Genomic DNA, 23552 nt, shown 5'->3' with positions numbered 1-23552 from the left:
TTCTTCTTGTTCCATTGATCCCCATTGCTTTATCTTTGTTCCCCCATGTGTTGGTTTTTCTATTGACATCTCCCTGTCCCTCTCTCATCCTCCCCTACTCCTCCTTCTACCTCTGTTATCCCCAAAACTCACATTCTCTTCTTCCCTAACCTGCAGCTTCTTCTCCTTCTACACCCTTCATCTAGATTCCTCTTATTCCCCTTCTTCAGTCCTTCTTTTCCTTCTTCTTCCCATCTCCTTCCCTCTTGCCTCTCCCTTCTCCCCCCAGTCTTTTCCTTCTTCTCCTTCTACACCCTTCATCTAGATTCCTCTTCTTTGCTCCTCATCTCCCTTCTTCCCCTTCTTCAGTCCTTCTTTTCCATCTCCTTCCCTCTTTCCTCTCCCTTCTCCCCCCAGTCTTTTCCTTCTTATCCTTCCCTCTTGCCTCTCCCTTCACCACCAGTCTTTTCCTTCTTCTCCTTCCCTCTTGCCTCTCCCTTCTGCGCCCAGTCTTTTCCTTCTTCTCCTTCCCTCTTGCCTCTCCCTTCTCCCCCCAGTCTTTTCCTTCTTCTCCTTCCCTCTTGCCTCTCCCTTCTGCGCCCAGTCTTTTCCTTCTTCTCCTTCCCTCTTGCCTCTCCCTTCTCCCCCCAGTCTTTTCCTTCTTCTCCTTCCCTCTTGCCTCTCCCTTCTCCCCCCAGTCTTTTCCTTCTTCTCCTTCCCTCTTGCCTCTCTCTTCTCCCCCCAGTCTTTTCCTTCTTCTCCTTCCCTCTTGCCTCTCCCTTCTCCCCCCAGTCTTTTCCTTCTTCTCCTTCCCTCTTGCCTCTCCCTTCTGCGCCCAGTCTTTTCCTTCTTCTCCTTCCCTCTTGCCTCTCCCTTCTCCCCCCAGTCTTTTCCTTCTTCTCCTTCCCTCTTGCCTCTCCCTTCTCCCCCCAGTCTTTTCCTTCTTCTCCTTCCCTCTTGCCTCTCCCTTCTCCCCCCAGTCTTTTCCTTCTTCTCCTTCCCTCTTGCCTCTCCCTTCTCCCCCCAGTCTTTTCCTTCTCTCCTCTCCCCCTCTCTACTTGTTGCTGCTGGGGTCTCCAGAGAATAATATCTGCTGCTGCAATTTCTTTATTGTTTCCTTGCCTGCAACTATTACAGTCTTAATGATAGTCTTGGAGGACACCAGCTTGTTACTCTTTACTCCACCATAACACACACGGCCTCTCCCCCTCCCCAGGTCCATGAATTGTGTGATAATTTCTGCCATCGATACATCAGCTGTTTGAAAGGAAAAATGCCCATAGATTTAGTGATTGATGAGAGGGATGGAAGCTCCAAGTCTGACCATGAAGAACTCTCTGGATCCTCCACAAACCTTGCAGACCATGTGAGTCCACTCTCCATTATTACTTCTGTTATGTTCATGCCATTGGTGTACTTTTGTCTGTGTTCTGTTGTTTCATCCACTCCTTTCTAAAAGGGGTAGAGGTCCTTGCAGTGGTGTCATTGCTGTGTATGTGTTGAAGAAGCCCCTCATGCACTGAAAGGTCATATTGTGGCAGTGTGTGTATATAATACATGGTGACCTCTGTATACACTATAGCAGTGGTGTTCAACCTGCAGACCTCCAGATGTTGCAAAACTACAATTCCCAGCATGCCCGGACAGCCAACGGCTGTCCGGGCATGCTGGGAGTTGTAGTTTTGCAACATCTGGAGGTCCGCAGGTTGGACACCACTGCACTATAGCATGCATTTTGCACAGATCAGAGTTATGCAGGGTTGTATCATGCAGACTGGCAAAGGACTTCTATGTAGAGTTGTGGTGCTGGAGATGTACTTTTTATTCCTATATTTTTATGTGAGGTTTTCTTTTTATTGGGCACCAGTTACAAGCCAACCAGACGCCTGGAGCCCCATCTTGTAAAGGCTCATAACCTTTAATGAACCAATAATTGACTTTCTATTAAGGAGAGCTGGAGAGAATTATTAACAGCAGTATTACAGGTTAGCCATTGATTTCTAACACTTTAATAATTTGCCACATTAGAATGAGGCTTTTTATGGAAGACCTGACACAAGGAAACTGGTGTGATAGAGCTTCAGGTTTGGGCTAATAGGAATCAGAGTTGATTGTGTTGCTATGGTTGTTGTTGTTGTTGTTGTTGTTGTAGTTTATTATTGTTGTCTGGGGTGTTGTTGCTCTTGTAGTCTGTCATGTGATCTCCACTGTTTAATCCTACTCATTTGTGCTGACTGTATTTAGATAGTTAACTGACTTATAGTCTAAAATAGTGCAACTATTTACCATTAGTCTAGGCCTCATTTTAACTATTACATGGACACCCAAGGTGGCCTGAGCAGTTATACTGGATTCCATGTAAAGTGGATGTTACCTGCTATGGCATGCTTTAGTTTCCCATGGCATCCTGTATTGGTAGTATACAGTGTGAACCCTGAGTTCCAGGGTATGTTCATTCTTCGCTGTTACAGACAAGCCTTCCATGTCTAGTATGTTAGTTCCCAATAGTTTGAGGATTTAGGAAAGGATGAACAATAGACAGGATCTGTTTATATATTCTGCCATACATGTATACATCCCCCACTCCTGTGTAAAGTCCAGCTTCCTTTCCCAGTACAATCTGAGAGCTGGTGTCCCTCTTAGTGGATTACACACCCAGCCTGTTTAGGGTCTAACAGATGGCAACAGCTAAAGCCAATTTACTCTGCTCCCTGGTAATAAGGGACCTTTTATAGTCCATATTAGCTGCAGGATTTAGGTGACCAGGTCACTCACAAACAGAACTTTTTTCTTTTATTTTCAATATATGATGGATGGACTAGACTAGTACACTAATGTTTTGGTTTTTAATATATCTTTTATAATATAGAACAAAATAACTTTTTGTTTAAAATTGTGATGGAGTACATGACTGTGACTAATCCCCAAATGCATATAAAGAATCATTTTATTCCCCCCCCCCCCATAATTTAATTTTGTGCATCTTAGTTAATAAAATAGAATATTCTAGGGCAGTGGTCATCAACCTGCAGACCTCCAGATGTTGCAAAACTACAATTCCCAGCATGCCCGGACAGCCAATGGCTGTCCGGGCATGCTGGGAGTTGTAGTTTTGCAACATCTGGAGGTCTGCAGGTTGAAGACCACTGTTCTAGGGCATTATTCTTGAAAATTCTGTTGATTAAAAATATATAAAAAAAATAAATAAATTTGTATATTTCAGAAAATCGTCACATTTTTTTCTGATTTATCTGAATACATATTTACCCATGTCATCATTTATTTAGAATATTTATCAAGCATTATTTTTAAATATAAAATATTGGCCACTAATTAGATTTTTTGGGAAACCTTACTAAACGACTCCATTAATCATTTATTGTTCTTTTAAGCACTTTAAGCCACATTGAAAGGATTTATGTCAGGACAATTTGTCAAAAATGTACTTAAAGTTTTGACACCATTTATAGTTTACATAAAATTATTGCCTGAGATCAGACAACGCAAATGATCCTTGTCCTGCAGTTTGCATTTAGCTACAATTAGGGCTTAGCAGGAGCTGCTAGATTTTATATTCTTATAGTTATATTATATTCCAGTAATGTATCTACATTTCTTCTAGAACTTTATTTTTTATTTTTTAAATTCTTTATTGATTATTATCATCATTGTCGATATGATTACATATGGGAACTGTCTATCTTATGGTTCTAAATGAGCAGACACTTTTATCAGTATTATTAGTGTGATCGCTGACAGTCCTAGTGCTTACGACTTTTCTAAATCATCATACTGCAGCTTCGCCTTATATATATATATATATATATATATATATATAGTTATTAAAGCTTGGGGTAAACATAAACAGGCCTTCGTGAGCCTGGTAAATTTTTACAGCACATAATACATGTGTGTCTTACAATAGTTACCCATGTTAGGGTTAGAACGTAAGGGCTAATTGGAAAACATTTCTAAACCTATAGATGTAAACGTGACTTGAAAACTGATAAATGTCATATAATCATAGTTCCGGTCAATGAACATCTGTAAATCGAGGAAGAGTTGCATGTCCCTAACCTAGCAAGTTACTCTATGGCCTAGAGTGTCCCAATTGTAGTCATGTTCCAAAGAATAATTGTTGTCACTTATAGTAACACATAAGTAGTTCTTATTGGAGCTAAATAACAATTTTAGTCACTCGTTCACACGTATTCACAAATATACTCTCAATCACTCTAATGCCAGTCACAAATCCCACTCTTGGTCTCTTCGGGCCTTATTTAGCTATTCAGTCACTGTCTGAATCTTCATTGAACCTGTTACCGTATTCATTGCCTTTAAAACAATGTGTTTTTTTTTAAAGAATTGGGTAACTTACACCTCTTCAGCAAGTATCAAATATTTAGGGAAGGGATTAACATGCAAAATTGATTGCTGAAATAACCGATGCCTGGAGTATAAAGCCTCTCATTCTTACCTAGGATTATTCTTCCGTCCACTTTAAAATATTTGATATCGTTTTAAATGTTGCATCAGTTCAATTCTTCCTTTAGATTATTTTTCCCTATTTATATTTCCGTTTAGTTTCAAGCATTGAATGTTATGCATCATGCATGTTGTTCTTTATGGCTTGAGCCACAATGGCTTGAAATTCCCAGTATTTATCTAAATCTGTATACCTTGCAATGCTATATTTATTACACTTTTGTACACATGGCTTGTCTCATATATAAATGACGAAAAGCTGAGTTCAAGGATGCTTTGCAGGCTTACCCAGGGCAGCGGTGCTGAGACATGCAGTTCTGCAGCAGACAAAACAGCTACAGGTTGCAAGAGACTATTCTTTCATATATTAACTATATTTTTCATACAAAGCTGATAACTGTTTATACCATTTATGCCAGTTTTCTGCTTTGTTAGGTTTGCCCTGGGTGCACCGGTCTGGTGAATTGGCTCTGGGGAACATTTGGTTGACATTGTGCAACTTTTTGAGTTGCATTTTGCTGTAGCATTTTTATGTTTCACAAACTGCATGTTTTGTGCTTTCTATTTCATCAAAGCTAAATGTGCAGTATGTCTTATTGTCATATTATAACCCCTATTATTGGTTATTGTGAAATGGCTGCCCCTTAATGCTGATGATAACATGTGTTCCTTCATGAAGGTAAACTGAGGTCAACAGGACCTGATCATTGATATAAATAATTGGGGGGAATCTTCATTTCTCCAAATCATGAAATAATAGTGTCATCAAATAGAAACCCAGGCTCATGGCTTGTACAGTAGCCAAAAACCCACCGTGTCTAAGGCTGTTTGGTTTGGTTATATCCAATATGATGTTGTTTGGATGATACTGGATGATCACTGGACTCAGGGTCTTCAGTAATGATATTACATGTTCACTGTTGTGAGTAAATTTACTAACAGTGATACTTTCTCATTTTTAGTGCATGGGGAAATTTATGTAACTGGTTTTGTGTCTGTGATTCCGAAAGTAAAGAAATTCTTAAATAAATAAATACATTTATCATTATTATTATTTCTATTTCTGCCAGCTACCGGTGTCCCCAACAATTCTACAAATACAAAACACCTTTACGTAGGAGTAATGTGCTCTATGAACAAACTTTTATGGAACTTTTGTGATTTGAAAGGTCCACAACAGTGTAAATATTTTTAGTTTTTATTTAATGTTCATTTTGCAGCCCTAGACACCTTATTGTAGTAATATCCCCCACCCCTCCTTTTAGTAGATTACATTTGCTTTATAATCACTTGAGGTCACACTACACATACTGTACATATATTAGGATGACCAGAAAATGGTCTTTAATTTCTTGATAAGTTCCTTTCTTTCTTATTCCTCTGTATGTTGTTACTATATAATGGAGTACTTTATAAACAGTGGAAAGGAATTTAGGAATCTCCAGTTTTGTGATTCTGGCCTACATTCTTATGTTAGAAATTACAACAACAAAAAGCCCAACACTGAATACTTAATATTTATTGCTTTTGAATATTTCTGTATATAAATAGATTTTGATTAGCATTGCAGACCCAACATTAGGTGGGCGCTGAGATACAGTATATCTTCCTGTAGAAAGGCTTGGAACATGGTAAAAGACATATTTATGATGTGTGTGCACCGTGAGATTGATTTGCCTGATTACACTACATTTTTCAGCATGAGTCTTTACGCAAAGGTGGCAAGCAGCCTCAGTAGTCATGTAGTCAGGATAAAATATTCGGCTGTCTCTTATTGGAAATGTTTTCTTTATATATTTTTTTAAATAAACAAATCTCTAATATATAAGTTATCAAGCTGATTTTAAAGCATATTGAAATTCTGTTTTACAACAACATTATGTGGCATTTTTTGGTCATTTTTTTCTATTGAGTGCAATATTAGAAAAAAAAAAGCATATAAACATATAAAATGTGAATGTGAGGCATAATAAATGTCTCCAATAAACAAAGATAGCATTTGGTCTTTGCAGTGGATCTTAACCGCACCGGTGTTGCCTATGGCCTCACTGAGGTTACGTTGAAAAGCTTCCTGACTCCTTAAATGCTCCATCAGATCCTTGTATTCGAATAAATTCAAAATAAGTATTGTTATTGTCATAATTTGTAGCTTTCCCTATGATCACATGTTGGTGTAGGCCAAAAAAAAACTATTGGAGTCAGTTAGTTTATAAGCATTTTGTTTTCAAACAGTTTTTATATCTCCCTATTTATATGATGTGGTGCCAGTGCACAGCTTTGGACACTTGAGGGCCTTACCCTGCCTCCCACTAGGCTCATGCTGTAGCTACTATGGGCTCGGTGCCCCCCTCACCTCCTCCCCTGTATGGGCATTGTCTATGTGTGTTTGGTACTGTCAGACAAGTTTATTCAGGTGCAGAATGGCCATAAAAATACTCATAGTTTACAGTCCAAAAACCCTCAAAGTTTACATAATTGTTTAAATAGAACAAGAACACAGTATTAAGCCACATTAATCTAATATTACACTGTGTTCTTTCTAATTTACTTTTTTTTCCTCAAGTACAAACTTTTCAAACATTCTTAATAATATTTTGTATCAATAGACTGTAACTGAAGTTTTTGAGATTCTGGAACGTATTTGGGGTGGCAATAGCACCTGTAAAAATATGGGGGGGGGGGTATAAAAACTGTCTTATGGGCCTCATTTATCATTATTATTTTTTGTGTCGGGAAAGAGGGGGCAGATTTGTCTTAGCTGCACAGCATAGGTGTAAAAACATCTTGCAAGAATATGCTGCACATGACGCTTCTTACCACAGTCATCTCCCATCAACTTTACTTATAGATAGAATGCCTATTGGCGGGCCGATCTTAAAGTGACTTTGTCGAAATGATCAAATCAGCATAAAAATTGCATAAAATGTAATGCAAGCACCTATTACCAAACACAACCCCCTGTATACTGATGAACCCCACAACCATTGTTTGAGGCATAACAGGGCAGAAGCCTCTGTCCGTATATATAAGGCTCTTTGATAATTATTACCTAGTGGTGACCTTTTCTGCGGTATATGGTGTAATCTTTATATTGAGTGTTACATTGCGCTTGCTTTTCAAGTAATACCTATCATAATAAATTTATAACAAGAGGCCATTTATTAAAGCCTATTAAGGTAATACTTCATTACAGTAGATATAAAATATATTAACCTCTCATAACAGTGATATATTAGGGCAGGGATGATTCGCAGTAGTAATCCAAGTAGAAGGGCTTAATATCACCATGTTACGGTACCATACACTTCTACATCTTAGTACCACTTCATATCTAATAAATTCATTTCACTATAAATATTTCCTACATATTATATTAAGCTGTATTGTGTAATGCAGTGTCAGAGTTTACTTTTTGCTTTTGATTGTGCTTTAGATAGTTATTCAATTTGTTTTTCTTATACTGTGCCATATAGTGAATTAGAGTCTATCCATATTGTGATGCTTTACACCACCGGGACTCATAAACAATACAAGAATGGTGTGATTACAACATAACAACAAGCTTCATATTTATTAATGTACATGTCATCAGCATATATGTCCAACAGGTCATGAAGTGTTTATAAGAGCCATGTGATTGGTTTTTGGCCTGTCGCAACAGACGCTTGCACAGTCCTGCACCCGTAGCACTTACATAGTTTTACACCACATGTCAATAACTCTTAGAAAAAAATAACGAATCAAAACTAATCAAATTATCCAAAAACATACAAAAACAATGGAAAAATACACAATAAAACTGCCCCCCCCCCAAAAAAAAAAGCCCTGATACAAAACAATGCAGGTCTGATTTTGTGTTGTATTTAGTTACTTAGTTTTGGTTAATTAGATTACTTTAGATTTTTTTTTTCTTCTAGAAGTTTTAAGATGTAGTGTCGAACAATAAATAGAATTGATACATTTACACATCTACTTTCTTCAAAAAAAAAAAAGCTTTGGTGGACCAAAATATGGCTGTTCCGCCTTCATCATGGGTGGTGGGATGCAGGACTGTGCATGCTTGTGTTGTAACAGGCCCAAGTCCAGTCACATGGTCTAATTTACCAAAAACACACAAAAACAATGAAAAATCACACAAAAAAATACAATAAATTAACATGGTAGAAAACAATGCAAAAGATCAGCCTTGATAACTATAGCAGAAAGAGTCCAACTGTTATTGTTTCACATCAGGTTTGAAAATGAAAAGAGCTATTCTGATTGGTGGTCTGATGGTTGCCATGGGAAGCCAGACACTAATGGGGAGATTAATCGTAACCTGTCTAGAGGAAAAGTTGCTGAGTTGCCCATAGCAACCAATATTTCTTTCATTTTTCACAGGCCTTTTTAAAAATGAAAGAAGCGAGCTGATTGGTTGCTATGGGCAACTCAGCAACTTTTCCTCTGGACAGGTTTTGATAAATCTCCCTTGTCTGCGCTGGGTTTTTATGAATGAGGCTCACTAACGGTATTGGGTCACGGCTTTCGCTTTCAAACCTGCTCTAGAAAAAAAATTAAAGCTGGGATCTGATTGGTTGCGGTCCACCTTTTGTCGGCCACTAAGGTTTAAGGGTACGGTCACATGTGCCATATTTTGTTGTGTATTTTCTGACATTTATTACTTCAATGGGTAGGAATATACACAGCGGCAAATATGCAGAAAAATAGAAAAATATGACATGTGTGCCCCTACCCTAAAAGTACAATACTGTTTAAAATATATCAGTCTGCCAAAAACTGTATTTATTTCTTCCATAGCAACCAGTTACATCTCATATGCACTAGCTTAACAAGCTCTGGTAAAACAAAAGCTGAGCTGTGATTGGTTGCTCATAGCAAAAACAGACCGTTTTGGTTTCACTTAGATGGATAAATGTGGGCTACTATCTTTGCTGTCCAAAGCAACCAATCACAGCGCAGCTTTCCTTTTTATGGTCTATTCACACGTTCAGTATTCTGTGCAGATTTGACGCGCAGATTTGATGCGCAGGATTTTCTGCTGCAGATTTCAATGTAAACTGAACACAGCTTGAAATCCTGCGCATCAAATCTGCGCAGAATACTGTACGTGTGAATAGACCCTTAACATATAAAAGCTGAGTTGGTATTGGTTGCCATCAAAGACAGTGTTACTTTAAGGCAGTTTTGATAAACCTGACCCTAAATTTTCAAGCCTAGTTTCTGAGAACAGTAAAAAACCTGAATGTGAATTTACTTTTTCCTGTGCATTTTCTGCCACATTTACAAAAAAAAAAATGTGCGAATGTGTGAAAAATAAAATACGCAGCCAAATTTTATGCTGAGTGAACATAGCCCGAGAATCATTACGTCTAGAGAAGACTGCATAAACTAATACATTCTTCTTGTTACCTCCAAAAATTATAATATTAAGAGACTTAAGACACACTCATTTTCTATTCTTCTTCTAAAGTCCAATTTTTGGCCATTGATTGGAAAAAAGAAAAGAAAAAGAAAAAAAAAAAAGTGTTCTCGCTCCCTTTCCTGTTTTTTCTTTGCGGTCATCCCTTATCTTATTGTACCTCCCCAGCAACATTCCCTCTGTGATTTCCCTCCCTGATGCATCATCTGCAGGAATGTCTCCAGTTCAAAGGTCTCATCATGCAAAATAATACACCTATTTTGTAGCTGTTTAATGTATGATTCCGACACCTGTAAATAACTAATAGTCATCCACAGTATGTACAGCTGTGAATGATGGGAAATTCAACCTTGCTGGCATGGCAAGGAGTCACGCTATGCTACGAGACTTGCAAAAGTGCAGCCAAAAATATATATTAAGGCAGTGAGTAGAAGGTGCGGCAAAAAGAACCCTTGAACCCGGGGACTATTAGGAGTGGTAGTGCTGTAATCCAGGTAATGGAGGAAGCAATAATGAAGTCCAGGTAATAGTAAAGATTCTCAGCAGGATCATTTATTGAAAAAAATAATAAAGATAAAAGATTACGCGTTTCGGGAAAAGCCCTCCCTTCCTCAGATCAGGGTGAAGGGAGGGCTCCTCCCGAAACGCATAATTTTTTATCTTTATTGTTTTTTTCAATAAATGATCCTGCTGAGGATCTTTACTATTACCTGGACTTCATTATTGCTTCCTGCATAACCTGGATTACAGGACTACCACTCCTAATAGTCGCAGCGCCAGGTTCAAGGGTTCTTTTTGCCGCACCTTCTTCTCACATATCTACGACTTGGGTCGACTCCTGCAACCTACTGGCTTGACAGCGACTCTAGGATTGATGGTACCCCATGTTGTTGGGGTTATATGCCTATTACTACTATCTTGAGGTTAGCGGCCATCTATAAGCCCCGTGGGGTCATCCCCATCTCCCCCCACCTCCAACACATCTTTGGGGTAATACATGAGGTGCCGATCGTTGGTCCTTCTCTTTTTCTCTTTATACAAGTTCTTCATATTAAGGCAGTGGTCTTCAAAATGTGGACCTCCAGCTGTTGCAAAACTACAACTCCCAGTATGCCCAGACAGCCGTTGGCTGTCTGGGCATACTGGGAGTTGTAGTTTTGCAACATCTGGAGGTTTGCAATTTGGAAGCCACCACTGTGTTATGGATATACCCACATGTGGCGGATTTAACGTCTACCATGCTGGGCGGTTGTGCTTTTCAAATATAGTAAAGCGCTTTAGTACTGCTGCATGTACGTGAGCAGATAGTCACATTTGCCATGCTTCCAGAACTGTGGTTTGGACATTAATTCATTAGCACAATCCAGGACCTGTTGAAGATTTGTTTAGGAGAGGAATGTAAATAATTCCAGGAGCGCATGAAGTTGTGTTCATATGCTCCGCACTTCAGCAGCGGCCTGTATAAAGTCAGCTTGTAGTAGGTTGCTTGCATGAGCACAGAATTGGACTTGCCAGGAATTCCTGGGTGTTTGCTCCAGGCTGACTGCTGTATAGTGTACACATGCTAGTTGTGTTATTCAGCGTGGTGACATGGGAGGTCTTTCATCTTTGTGTCCTGAGAACTTTATTAAGTAACTGGTGGTGTAGACAAGATCTCAAGCAATTATATTAAAGGGGTTATCCAGGAAAAAAACTTTTTTTTATATATCAACTGGCTCCAGAAAGTTAAACAGATTTGTAAATTACTTCTATTAAAAAATCTTCATCCTTTCAGTACTTATGAGCTTCTGAAGTTGAGTTGTTCTTTTCTGTCTAAGTGCTCTCTGATGACACGTGTCTCGGGAACCGCCCAGTTTAGAAGCAAATCCCCATAGCAAACCTATTCTACTCTGTGCAGTTCCCGAGACAAGCAGAGATGTCAGCAGAGAGCACTGTTGTCAGACAGAAAACAACAACTCAACTTCAGCAGCTGATAATTATTGAAAGGATTAAGATTTTTTTATAGAAGTAATTTACAATTCTGTTTAACTTTCTGGAGCCAGTTGATATAAAAAAAAAGTTTTTTTCCTGGGATATCCCTTTAAGATTGGATGTTGCCCCTATTATAAGCATACCTGGAGAGTGCCACAGAATAGTGTTGTGGTTGATGATAAGTAGCAACAATCATTAGTGATCACAGCGATAAAAACCATCAAGATAAAAAGGAAGTGTTCCTCCTTATGAAATAGGACCATATGGCGGTATATTAAGGCTCCATACAGTTGAATAGGTGCTCTATTATACCTCCATACCACTTGGAGGTTGTTTGGACCTGCAATACAATATTGTACAAGGGATCTTACTCATGTGACGGAATATGTGTGCAAGTATATGTTGTGAATATTAGTTTTAGTAGTTGGCTATAATTAATAGTGGGCATAGAAAATAACAATATGTATATATATATATATACCTAGAATGGCCAAAATGAGGGTAGAAAATATGAAAACTGTTGTTTTAGCAAAGTAGCTGGAAATACACTCACCTTATACCGGTGTGGACCAAGTACATAGGAGTTTTATTTAGCGTCAGGTGGCGATGGTATCAGGAAGTTCAAAGTATGCTCAAGGGAACTCACTGCTGAAAGAAAGCGATACGTCTTGAAGAAGTGGTTCTTTCTTTCAAATAAACTGACAACGCGTTTCAAGAGCATTGGTGGTTGACCTGATGCTGAGGGTCTGACACTCCTAAAATGTGTTGTCTGTTTATTCCAACAAAAGGTCCACTTCTTTAAGAGCCTAAAATAAGTGTAAGCACAGGTATCTAAACCATGATAGTCCAGCATACATCATGTCTTGTGATCTTAGATTATAGAATGTACAGGATTGTGCTGTTAAACATTGGTGTAATACGGCAGGTCAGGAAGTGCGATTTACATGTTGAAGGGAATTCTGAATTACAAATTGTGCTGTACTATTGGGTAACAGACTACTAGACTTTATGATATACATGCAGGAAAATGTTGAGGAAAAGGCACCCAGCAGGGAGTAGGTTAATCGCCCAGCAAATTGTATTCTAAGAAAAGCAGAAGAACAGAGAAGCAAATCAGCCTGATGTTTTGATTCTTTACACACCTCGAAAGGATAGATAGATAGATAGAAGATACACTGCTCAAAAAAATATATAAAGGGAACACTTAAACAACACAATGTAACTCCAAGTCAATCACACTTCTGTGAAATCACACTGTCCACTCAGGAAGCAACACTGATTGACAATCAATTTCACATGCTGTTGTGCAAATTGAACAGACAACAGGTGGAAATTATAGGCAATTAGCAAGACACCCACAATAAAGGAGTGGTTCTGCAGGTGGTGACCACAGACCACCTCTCAGTTCCCATGCTTCCTGGCTGATGTTTTTGAATGCTGGCGGTGCTTTCACTCTAGTGGTAGCATGAGACAGAGTCTACAACCCACACAAGTGGCTCAGGTAGTGCAGCTTATCCAGGATGGCACATCAATGCGAGCTGTGGCAAGAAGCTTTGCTGTGTCTGTCAGTGCAGTGTCCAGAGCATGGAGGCGCTACCAGGAGACAGGCCAGTACATCAGGAGATGTTTGTGTAGGAAGCCGTAGGAGGATAACAACTGAGCAGCAGGACTGCTACCTCCGCCTTTGTGCAAGGAGGAGCAGGAGGAGCACTGCCAGAGCCCTGCAAAATGACCTCCAACAGGCTACAAATGTGCATGTGTTCAATCAAATGATCAGAAACAGACTCCATGAGGGTGGTATGAGGGCCCAATGTGCACAGGTGGGGATTGTGCTTACAGCCCAACGCAGGACGTTTGGCATTTGCTAGAGAACACCAAGATTGTCAAATTCGCCACTGGCGCCCTGTGCTCTTCACAGATGAAAGCAGGTTCAGGCTGAGCACATGTGACAGAGTCTGGAGACGCCGTGGAGAACGTTCTGCTGCCTGCAACATCCTCCGGCATGACTGGTTTGGCGGTGGGTCAGTAATGGTGTGGGGTGGCATTTCTTTGGGGGGCCGCACAGTCCTCCATGTGCTTTCCAGAGGTTAGGTACCGAGATGAGATCCTCAGAACCCTTGTGAGACCATATGCTTGTGCGGTTGGCCCTAGGTTCCTCCTAATGCAAGACAATGCTAGACCTCATGTGGCTGGAGTGTGTCAGCAGTTCCTGCAAGAGGAAGGCATTGATGCTATGGACTGGCCCGCCCGTTCCCCAGACCTGAATCCAATTTAGCACATCTGGGACATCATGTCTCGCTCCATCCACCAACGCCATTACATCAAAGTTGGATCAGCCTGTAGTGTGGTTTTCCACTTTGTATTTGAGTGTGACTCCATATCCAGACCTTCATGGGTTAACAAATTTTATTATTGATTTGATAATTTTTTGCATGATTTTCTTGTCAGCACATTCAACTATGTAAAGACGAAATTATTTCATACGACTAGTTCATTCATTCAGATCTAGGATGTGTTAGATAGATAGATAGATAGATAGAAAGATAGATAGATGGAAAGACATACAGAGAGATTATAAAGATAGAAAGTCATTATATTTCCTCTCTCTTAATTTACACTACTGCTTATGATGCATGAAAAAACTGCACCAAAATGGCGAACTATGAACAAGGCCATACTACTGCTGACAGATGTTCCATCTCGTGTGTATCAGCTGGAATAATCCCAGCCACATATATGATAACCATTACCAAAGCATGTTTAATAATAAGAATCATACTGGGTGCAGTAGAAGAGAACTATGCAGCCTGTAAGATGGTAATTGTGCTTTATGCATCTGATATCAATTAGACTGTAAATTTAAAGGATAGGAACACTGGAGGACTTGTTCACTTACAGTGTATAGCACTGGTATGTCAACAACAACAAAAAAAGCCGCAATTGTCTGTATCTGGCATGACTGTCCATAATTTGTATGTCTGGAGACAGTTTGTGTGTATACAGAACTAACCTAAGAGCACATACTATTTAATGGACACAGAAGGGAATGTGAAAGAATACTGTTCTCCAGAAGTTACACTGATGGAATACAGGGACAATGACGGTAGTTGTGTTTCTGTTGTGAGCTAAGAAAATGTGTATACGGCCTCACGGACAAGGTAAAGAGGGTGCCATTGTTCCTCTATGAGGATCCATCTTTAATACATCCTGTAATGGAACATGCTGTCATTTTGTTTATTCAATGATTTCATAGGAAAAAAACTTTCTATACCTCTGTATGAAATCTGAAGTACACGACGATGTAGTATACAGCATGGGCCCATATGGACCCTTGGAGTAATACAAGCATTAAACTAGCAATCTATATCATCGTCATGTAATGTTTACACAATATATGAAGATGATGTAGACTAAACCCTATAGCAGAGCTACATGTGTAAGTTAGACTATTATATCTAAATGTAGAGGAGCTAAATGCATGATGGCCATCTTGAAATTAAGCCTATAGCTTTTCCAGCACAGCGCACTTGACTCCAGTCTATACTTGTGGTAGGTGAGACAAGAAAAGCTTAAATATAGCATCTGCTCTATTGTACATTAGTCCATAGTAAATAAGGTTGGGTATGAAATATTGTACATATTATGGTGATACAGGAAGGGTTCATGCAAGTCAAAAAACTTCAGATATGCAGAAACATAAATGTCATAAATAGTAATGTTAGCAGTAACAAATAGCTACATTAGAAAATAAGATACAAAAACCTTAGGTTCCTATCTCACTGATGTCATAGTTTTAAAGTAGGACTGACGATAATTCACATGTAGTATTTTAATCTGTATTTTTAGCTCAACCAGGAGTGGGTCCATGACACAGAAAGGCGCAAATCTTTCCTTTTATTTCGTTTTTCTCAATGTGTGTTCCACTTCTGATTTTGGCTACGAATACTAATGTGTGAGCACAGCCTAAGAACCCAGCAGGGCTGCTTGTATTTCTATTAATATGAAGAAATGTTTCTAATATTTAAGTTAAAGTAATAATTCAGCAGGCATTTGTACTGGTTATGTGGCTTTAGGATTTATGGAATTTGCAGTGGTCAATAAAGGGTCCAGTTGTCTAGACTCACCCTCCTTTTGCCACTGAGTTTATTGCTTTTTATGTTATCTAGTCCCATTGTTATATTTATATTTTATATTTATAGTGTAGCATATATATATATATATATATATATATATATATTAGCTATATGTAAATAAATAAATATGTATACACACACACATATATATATGTATATATATATATATCTATATATATATATATAAAGAGATAAAGAGAGCGAAATAATTTTTCTTGTTAAATAAAAGAAAATAAAAAGAAAGAAAGCCATTGTGCAGCAATCCTGCACCACTGTAGGTTTAGCAATATCCAATGATGTTACTAAATCAATTTTTAACCTTCCCAGGGAGAGTGTTCTGATAAAGTAGTGTTTTGCGGGGCAGGCTGGTGTGTAAATGAGAAACACATTCTAGGCAGAGAGATCTCTTGTGGCAGTGCAAGTACAAGCTCTTCCCATATTGTCTCCTGCTTTTATATTAATTACAACTTGCATTATCAGCTGCGGGGCTGCGGCCCGGCAAATAGAAAATGCCTTCCCAGGGGACCTTGCTTCTTGGATGTCTTTTTCATCCGCTTTGTATTGGGCTGCTCAATATTCTCAGCTTTTCACCTGGAAACTCTTCTCTTTAATACAATTAGATTGCAAAAGGAAATCCGCATTTGTATCTTGAATTATTAAACCATGTGCAGCCTGCCTACACGTTTACATATCAGGAAGCTGATTATTACCCCTTGTCAGCATTTATATCTACGTATACATAAGGATAACTATCTATCTATTTATCTAAGAATTTATTCTGTATACGGTGGAGTTTGACATACATGACCCTCCATGATGTCACTATATATAAATTATCATCCTAATTTTGGCTTCTATATTATAGGTGACCACCCCACCCCTATTGTTTCATGCATTGAACTGACTGTCTTTGTTCTTCTTGTGTGTTGATAGGTCCCACTGTATTTACAGCTCTTTTTATTTTTACATGTAGCCATGATTTTTGAGATTTTACTTTCTGAAGATATTACATGTTTTTTATAAGAGTCATCATCTTATATAATCCTAGCCAGTGCCTGCGGCTATGATGTGACTATATGCACAAAGATGTGGCCATGATCAGATGGATTGTCAGACATTCACACATATAAGCTATGCTCTTGGCATTGTCTAAAATGGTGTAATTTTGGCCAATGAAAAGATTGCAGTGTTTGCTGTTAACCACAAATGGTACTGACACATATGATACAGATTGTGGCTAATGTATAGGTATATAGAATATTGATATTGACGGCTTTGTCACCCTAGATCAGTGGTTTCCAAACTGTGGACCTCCAGGTGTTGCAAAACTACAGCTCCCAGCATGCTCTGACAGCCAACGGCTGTCCAGGCATGCTGGGAGTTGTAGTTTTTCAACAACTGGAGGTCCACAGTTTGGAGACCACTGCTCTAGATTGTCCCTCTAGCTGCTCACTGTTGACCAGGAAAAAGTAAAAATACAAAAGACTCTTATTGAAATGTTGATCTGTTAAAGGGGTTATCCACCATAAGGTGATTTTAGTATGTACCTGGCAGACAGTAATGAACATGCTTAGGAAGGATCTGCACTTGTCTTGGGGCTAAATGACTATGTTGTGAGATTACCATAATACTGTGGCTAGCTTTTTGTGAACTGGTATTTCCTGTTTGACTTTTCTCTTTTTGACTACAAATCCAACAATTTCATTTTCCTCCCTCCCACACATCAGCCACCCCACTCATTGAAACATAAATGAGTTGCATCCATTCAAAGACCTGTGGTTTTCAGTCAGGGTGCCTACAGCTGTTGTATTAGTTGCAGATTGATCTCTCTCCCACCAAGCGATCCCTCCACCCATTGAAGCAGACAGGCTCCCTGTCATCAGCTGACTAGTGAGTCAGGTCTTGGCCGAACTGCAACCTGGGAAAAATCTGAGATGACAGTCATTTTGTATGCTGATAAAAATAAATATTGGGGTCAAAATCACATAAGAATTGTGAGAAAACTGTCACACACAGGTACAGACACTATATCATGAACTACACTTACTTTACAGCCCCTGTAGCATAGTCAAATAAAAAAAATTCCTGGAATACACCTTTTAATCTTTTCCAACTTTTAGTGTGTTTGATGTTACTTAGTTTGTTTTGTTACTGAATTGCATAGTGTTAAATAAGTATTGCACAACAGTCTATAGTGGATTCACTCGATGCACTACATTCCAGTCCGAAAATAACATACTCTCAAATTTATATGTTGTACATCTTGGCAAAATATTTACCTTTCTAATATACTTCATAAGAACATTTTATTTACCTTTTATAGACATCTTGGCTTATAAAATCATGGCTTTGTTTAAGCTGAAGCACAGGCATGGACTTTGGGGGAGATTGATCAATACCCATGCAGAGGAAAAGTTACCCAGTTGTCCATAGCAACCAATCATTGCTTCTTTCATTTTTAACAAAGCCTGTGCAAAATGAAAGAAACGATCTGATTGGTTGCTATGGGCAACTTCTCCTTGTCTCTCCTGTCTGCTAGGACTCCACTGTGCTATCCCTTGTCTGACAGCACTCCTCTGTGCTCTCTCCTGTTCTATCAGACACTTGGAAAGAGGAGTCCTATCAGACCGAAGAGAGCACAGAGGAGTACTATAAGACAGGAGAGAGCACAGAGGAGTGCTTACAGACAGGAGAGAGCACATAGGAGTGCTATCAGACAGGAGATAGCATAGAGGAGTACTATCAGACAGGAGAGAACACAGAGGAGTCCTATCAGACAGGACAGAGCGCAGAGGAGTACTATCAGACAGGAGAGAGCACAGAGGAGTCCTATCAGACAAAAGAGAGCACAGAGGAGTACTATCAGACAGGAGAGAACGCAGAGGAGTCCTATCAGACAGGAGAGAGCGCAGAGGAGTACTATCAGACAGGGGAGAACACAGAGGAGTCCAATCAGACAGGGGAGAGCACAGAGAAGTGCTATCAGGAGAGAGCACAGAGGAGTAATATCAGACAGAAGAGAGCACAGAGGAGAACTATCAGACAGGAGAGAGCATAGAGGAGTCCAATCAGACAGGGGAGAGCACAGAGGAGTATTATCAGACAGGGGAGAGCACAGAGTAGTACTATCAGAAAGATGAGAGCACAGAGGAGTACTATCAGACAGGAAAGAGCACAGAGGAGTGATATCAGACAGGAAAGAGCACAGAGGAGTGCTATCAGACAGGAAAGAGCACAGAGGAGTACTATCAGACAGGAGAGAGCACAGAGGAGTGCTATCAGACAGGAAAGAGCACAGAGGAGTACTATCAGACAGGAGAGAGCACAGAGGAGTACTATCAGAGAGGAGAGAGCACAGAGGAGTACTATACGACAGGCGAGAGCACATAGGAGTACTATCAGACAGGAGAGAGCACAGAGGAGTACTATCAGACAGGAGACAGCACAGAGGAGTGCTATCAGACAGGGGAGAGCACAGAGGAGTCCTTTCAGACAGGAGAGAGCACAGAGGAGTGCTATCAGACAGGAGAGAGCACAGAGACGTTCTATCAGACAGGAGAGAACACAGAGGAGTAATATCAGACAGAAGAGAGCACAGAGGAGTACTATCAGACAGGGGAGAGCACAGAGAAGTGCTATCAGACAGGAAAGAGCACAGAGGAGTCCTATCAGACAGGAGAGAGCACAGAGGAGTACTATCAGACAGGTGAAAGCAAAGAGGAGTACTATCAGACAGGAAAGAGCACAGAGGAGAACTATCAGACAGGAGAGAGCACAGAGGAGTACTATCAGACAGGAGAGGGTACAGAGGAGTACTATCAGACAGGAGAGAGCACTAAGGAGTACTATCAGACAGGAGAGAGCACAGAGGAGTGCTAGCCCACCCTCTCTTACAGGACTTTGTCCATGCCTGTGCTTCAGCTTGGACAAAGCCATGATTTTATAAGCCATGATTACAATAACAAGGAAATAACATTTTCTTATGAAATATATTAGAAAGGTTAATGTTTTGCAAAGATGTACCACATATAAAAAGTTTTTGAATCTGACAGTACTCCTTTAAGACTATGTCTCCCTTTAAGCAAACAGATCATGCTTAACAAGCAATCTGATCTGCCAGCATCACTATAAAGAGCAGGAGGATTTGGGCAGATTGATGTATAGTTTTGTGGGAAGAATTTGTAATTTATTGATGTAAATTCCTGATCATTCTGAGTTTAGGAGTCCGGTGGGTGGTCTAACTCAGTGATTGACAGCTATCTTTGTATGCACACTTATACAAGCAAAGCATAGAAGGCTACCCACTGGACTTCTAAGCTCAGAATGATTGAAAATTTTGATCAAATTCTACGGAATGTTTTCCCACAGAACTATATATCTGCTCAGCTCCTCCTGCTCTAAAACATGATGTTTGCATATTGGACAGTATTTAATGGTGACATGTTCCCTTTAAGTTGTAGTTCTTGAGATGTTCTCTCCTTTCAAGTTATAAAAAGTGTAATCTGTCTTTAGTTGTATGCCTTCATAGAACCCTGCAGGGTGAGTCTGCCTAGTTATATAGTAATACTAGCTGAGTACCCGGCATCGCCCTGTTTTTCCTTCCTAATCCTTGTTGGGGATGAAAATCTACAAAGGAGGAAGCTTTTGACTTCATATCCCGTCCTCATATATTGTTGTCATATCCCAACCCCATATCCCGTCCTCATATCTCAACCTCATATCCCGTCATCATATCTCATCCTCATATCCCGACCTCCTATCCCGCCCTCCTATCCTGACCTTATATCCCAACCTCATATCTCAACCTCCCATCCTGTCCTCATATCCTAGAAGTAGAAAGACAAGCGCTCCATAGGGTAATATTGTTAAGCCCCAGTGTGAGGTAAAAAACGAATGACTGCTCATCCTGGGTGGTTGTGTAGCTTCATACACAACAATGATGGCAGCATACAAATAGTAGGTTGTCTTCTGCCCTCCGGTCACTGGTATAAGCAATGGACAGAGATGGCTTCGAGGAGGGACCCGGCTCAAACAGCGCTGACCGACCACGACAAGGTATGGAGGATAAAAGAGGATTTTATTTACCAAGATGCAACGTGTTTCACTGTGCTTCCGCAGCTTCCTCAGGCATGGCTGAGGAAGTTGTGTAAGCGCAGTGAAACGCATTGCATCTTGGTCAATAAAATCCTATTTTATCCTTCATACCTTGTCGTGGTCGGTCAGCGACGTTTGAGCCAGGTCCCTCCTCGAAGCCATCCCTGTCCTCATATCTCGTCCTCATATCCTGACCTCATATCTCGATCTCCTTTCCCGACCTCTTATCCCGTCCTCATATTCCGTTCTCATATCTCAACCTCATATCCCATCCTCATATCTCCACCTAATTTCCCGTCGTCCTATGTCAACCTCATATCCCGACCCCATATACCGTCCTTATATTCCATCCTCATATCCCGTCCTCATATCCTGACCTCATATCCCATCCTTATGTCCAATCCTCATGTCCCATCCTCATATCCTGTGCTCAGGTGGGACTGATTTGTGATGAAGATATTGTAAGCTGAAACTAGAAGGGGACATGGCTTTGTTGGACTGGGCATGATTTGCAAGCCAGACCGATGCACAAAAAGGATAGATAATAAAAGGGCTGGGGCTCAAAATGTGGGCATGTCTTTGTGAGATTGGGTGTGGCTTGCAAGCCGGATTGCCACATTCACCAGGAGATGTAGAACGAAGCTCGTGGAGTAAGGTACTGGAAGTCCCATATACTTGCATGGGACTTGAAATAAAAACCCATCTATTATGTAAGGGTGTAGGTTAGGGTTAATTTAACTATCATTTATTTTTATTTGACATATAAGTAATATGTGTACCAGGTATTATTGAAATATCTCCAGCCGTACGGAAGTTATGTTTGAACATACATTTCCATTTGCATGGGACTTTAAACAAAAACCCAGACCCTCACAAATGAGGGTAGTGAAGGGTTAAATTAACTATCCTGTATTTTAAGTGGACATATAAGTAACATGTGACAAAGTATTATCAATATATCTCCAGCCGTTTGGAAGTTATACAGTAACATATATTTCCCATAGACTTGTATGGGACTTTAAACAAAAACCCTGACCCTGGCAAATGGGGTTTAGTAAGGGTTAAATTACCTATCCTATGTTTGTTGTTGACATATAAGTAACATGTGTGCCAAGTTTCATGTTAATATCTTTAGCCGTGATGCTGGAACATACACACACACACATTGAGTTTTATATAGATAGATATGCTCTGCTTCCATATGGAGGCCATATTGGTTGTCACAAAGCATTCCTATAAACCAGACAAGAATTTACTTAATAGGATATTTACCATCTTTGCAGTTAGGGAAACTCATTCAGGTTCTTAATACAGTGCCTCCTTTATTTCTGGCGCATTTCCCTTGTGGTTCTATACTTACCTCTTTAGTGCCTTTGCAATCGGTGCGGTTACTATGAGCGATCCAATATAAATCCAATGTTGTCACTGGAGTCATAATTTACCTTCATTTTCCTGGAGCAGATGTCGTTCTTGTCATGGAGCTTTGTGGCCTGTTTGGCGGCATTATAAGGAGAGTGTAGGATTGCATTCACACTGGGTGGGAGGTGGGTGCTGGGTGTTACAGGGTATTAATTAGAGGGGGGCTATTAGCAGGTGACAAGTAAGGCAGCTGTTCCACGTGTGTAAGGAATGCTTCCACCTTGCTTGTTATGGTAGACGCAGTTAGACAGCTGCGGCAAGGAAAGGGTGTCATAAATACTGCAGACATTAAAATGCAATGAATATTTTTTTGGGGGGGCTGTTTCAGGATGGCTAGAAGCCGGCTGTAGTCCTCCTCTCCATTTGGATTACTGACGTGCTGGGAGTTGTAGTTATCCGACAGCTAAGGATAAATGTTCTAGATACATTTACATGCTCTACACGGGATAATGAGTCTATTTGTCTTTGGCATATAGTGGTGAAAAGTACATAACAAAAAACATATATAGTGGCCCTGGTTTACTAAGAGTGGAGTGTTTATTCTGGAGTGATTTCAATCTCACTCGTCTTTTTTTTCAGGCTTATTTACTATTCTGTCGCACATGACGGTTATTTTTCTGTCGCACGTTTTTTTGTGTCGCACTAGTCAATTGTGTCGCACAAACTCGGAGCTAAAGAAATTAGTTGTGCGAGTCAAAATGGTTTAGACTTTGTTTGTTTAAAAATGTTTCCATGAATCAAAAGTATTCATGTGCTATAATTTTTCAAACATTACAACAATTCTCCTTGTTTATCAGATTGGGTGTTAAATTGATTTAAACCTAATATTGCAAATGTGTTAAAAAAATATATATATTAACATCAACTATCACAAAAGCGTTTAATATTTTATTCATAAAAGTGTTGAACTGTACAAAATGTTTTCCGGTTATAAAACAAGTTACCGTATTTATCGGCGTATAACACGCATTTTTTAGGCTAAAGCGGGTGCTTTAAATCAATGAACTGCAGCGGCTTTTGCAGGTGCAGAGACCTACTGTCGCTGCCTGATT

The 23552-nt window shown here is 39.7% G+C and overlaps 1 protein-coding gene across 6 annotated transcripts in view; it reads left to right on the top strand.

Annotated features, from left to right (window-relative positions):
* Positions 1-23552, top strand: part of MEIS2 (Meis homeobox 2) — a 141823-nt gene that overhangs the window by 4678 nt on the left and 113593 nt on the right. For all 6 annotated transcript variants that reach the window (XM_056546396.1, XM_056546394.1, XM_056546397.1 and 3 more), the window contains exon 6: positions 1196-1345. In XM_056546396.1, coding sequence (XP_056402371.1) covers positions 1196-1345 — 150 coding nt within the window. The remainder of the gene's footprint in view (positions 1-1195; positions 1346-23552) is intronic.

This window comes from Hyla sarda, chromosome 11, assembly GCF_029499605.1.
Source record: "Hyla sarda isolate aHylSar1 chromosome 11, aHylSar1.hap1, whole genome shotgun sequence".
In the NCBI taxonomy this organism is placed as follows: domain Eukaryota; kingdom Metazoa; phylum Chordata; class Amphibia; order Anura; family Hylidae; genus Hyla; species Hyla sarda.
Note: the sequence above shows the minus strand (reverse complement) of the source record. Positions and strands in the feature narration are given on the sequence as shown.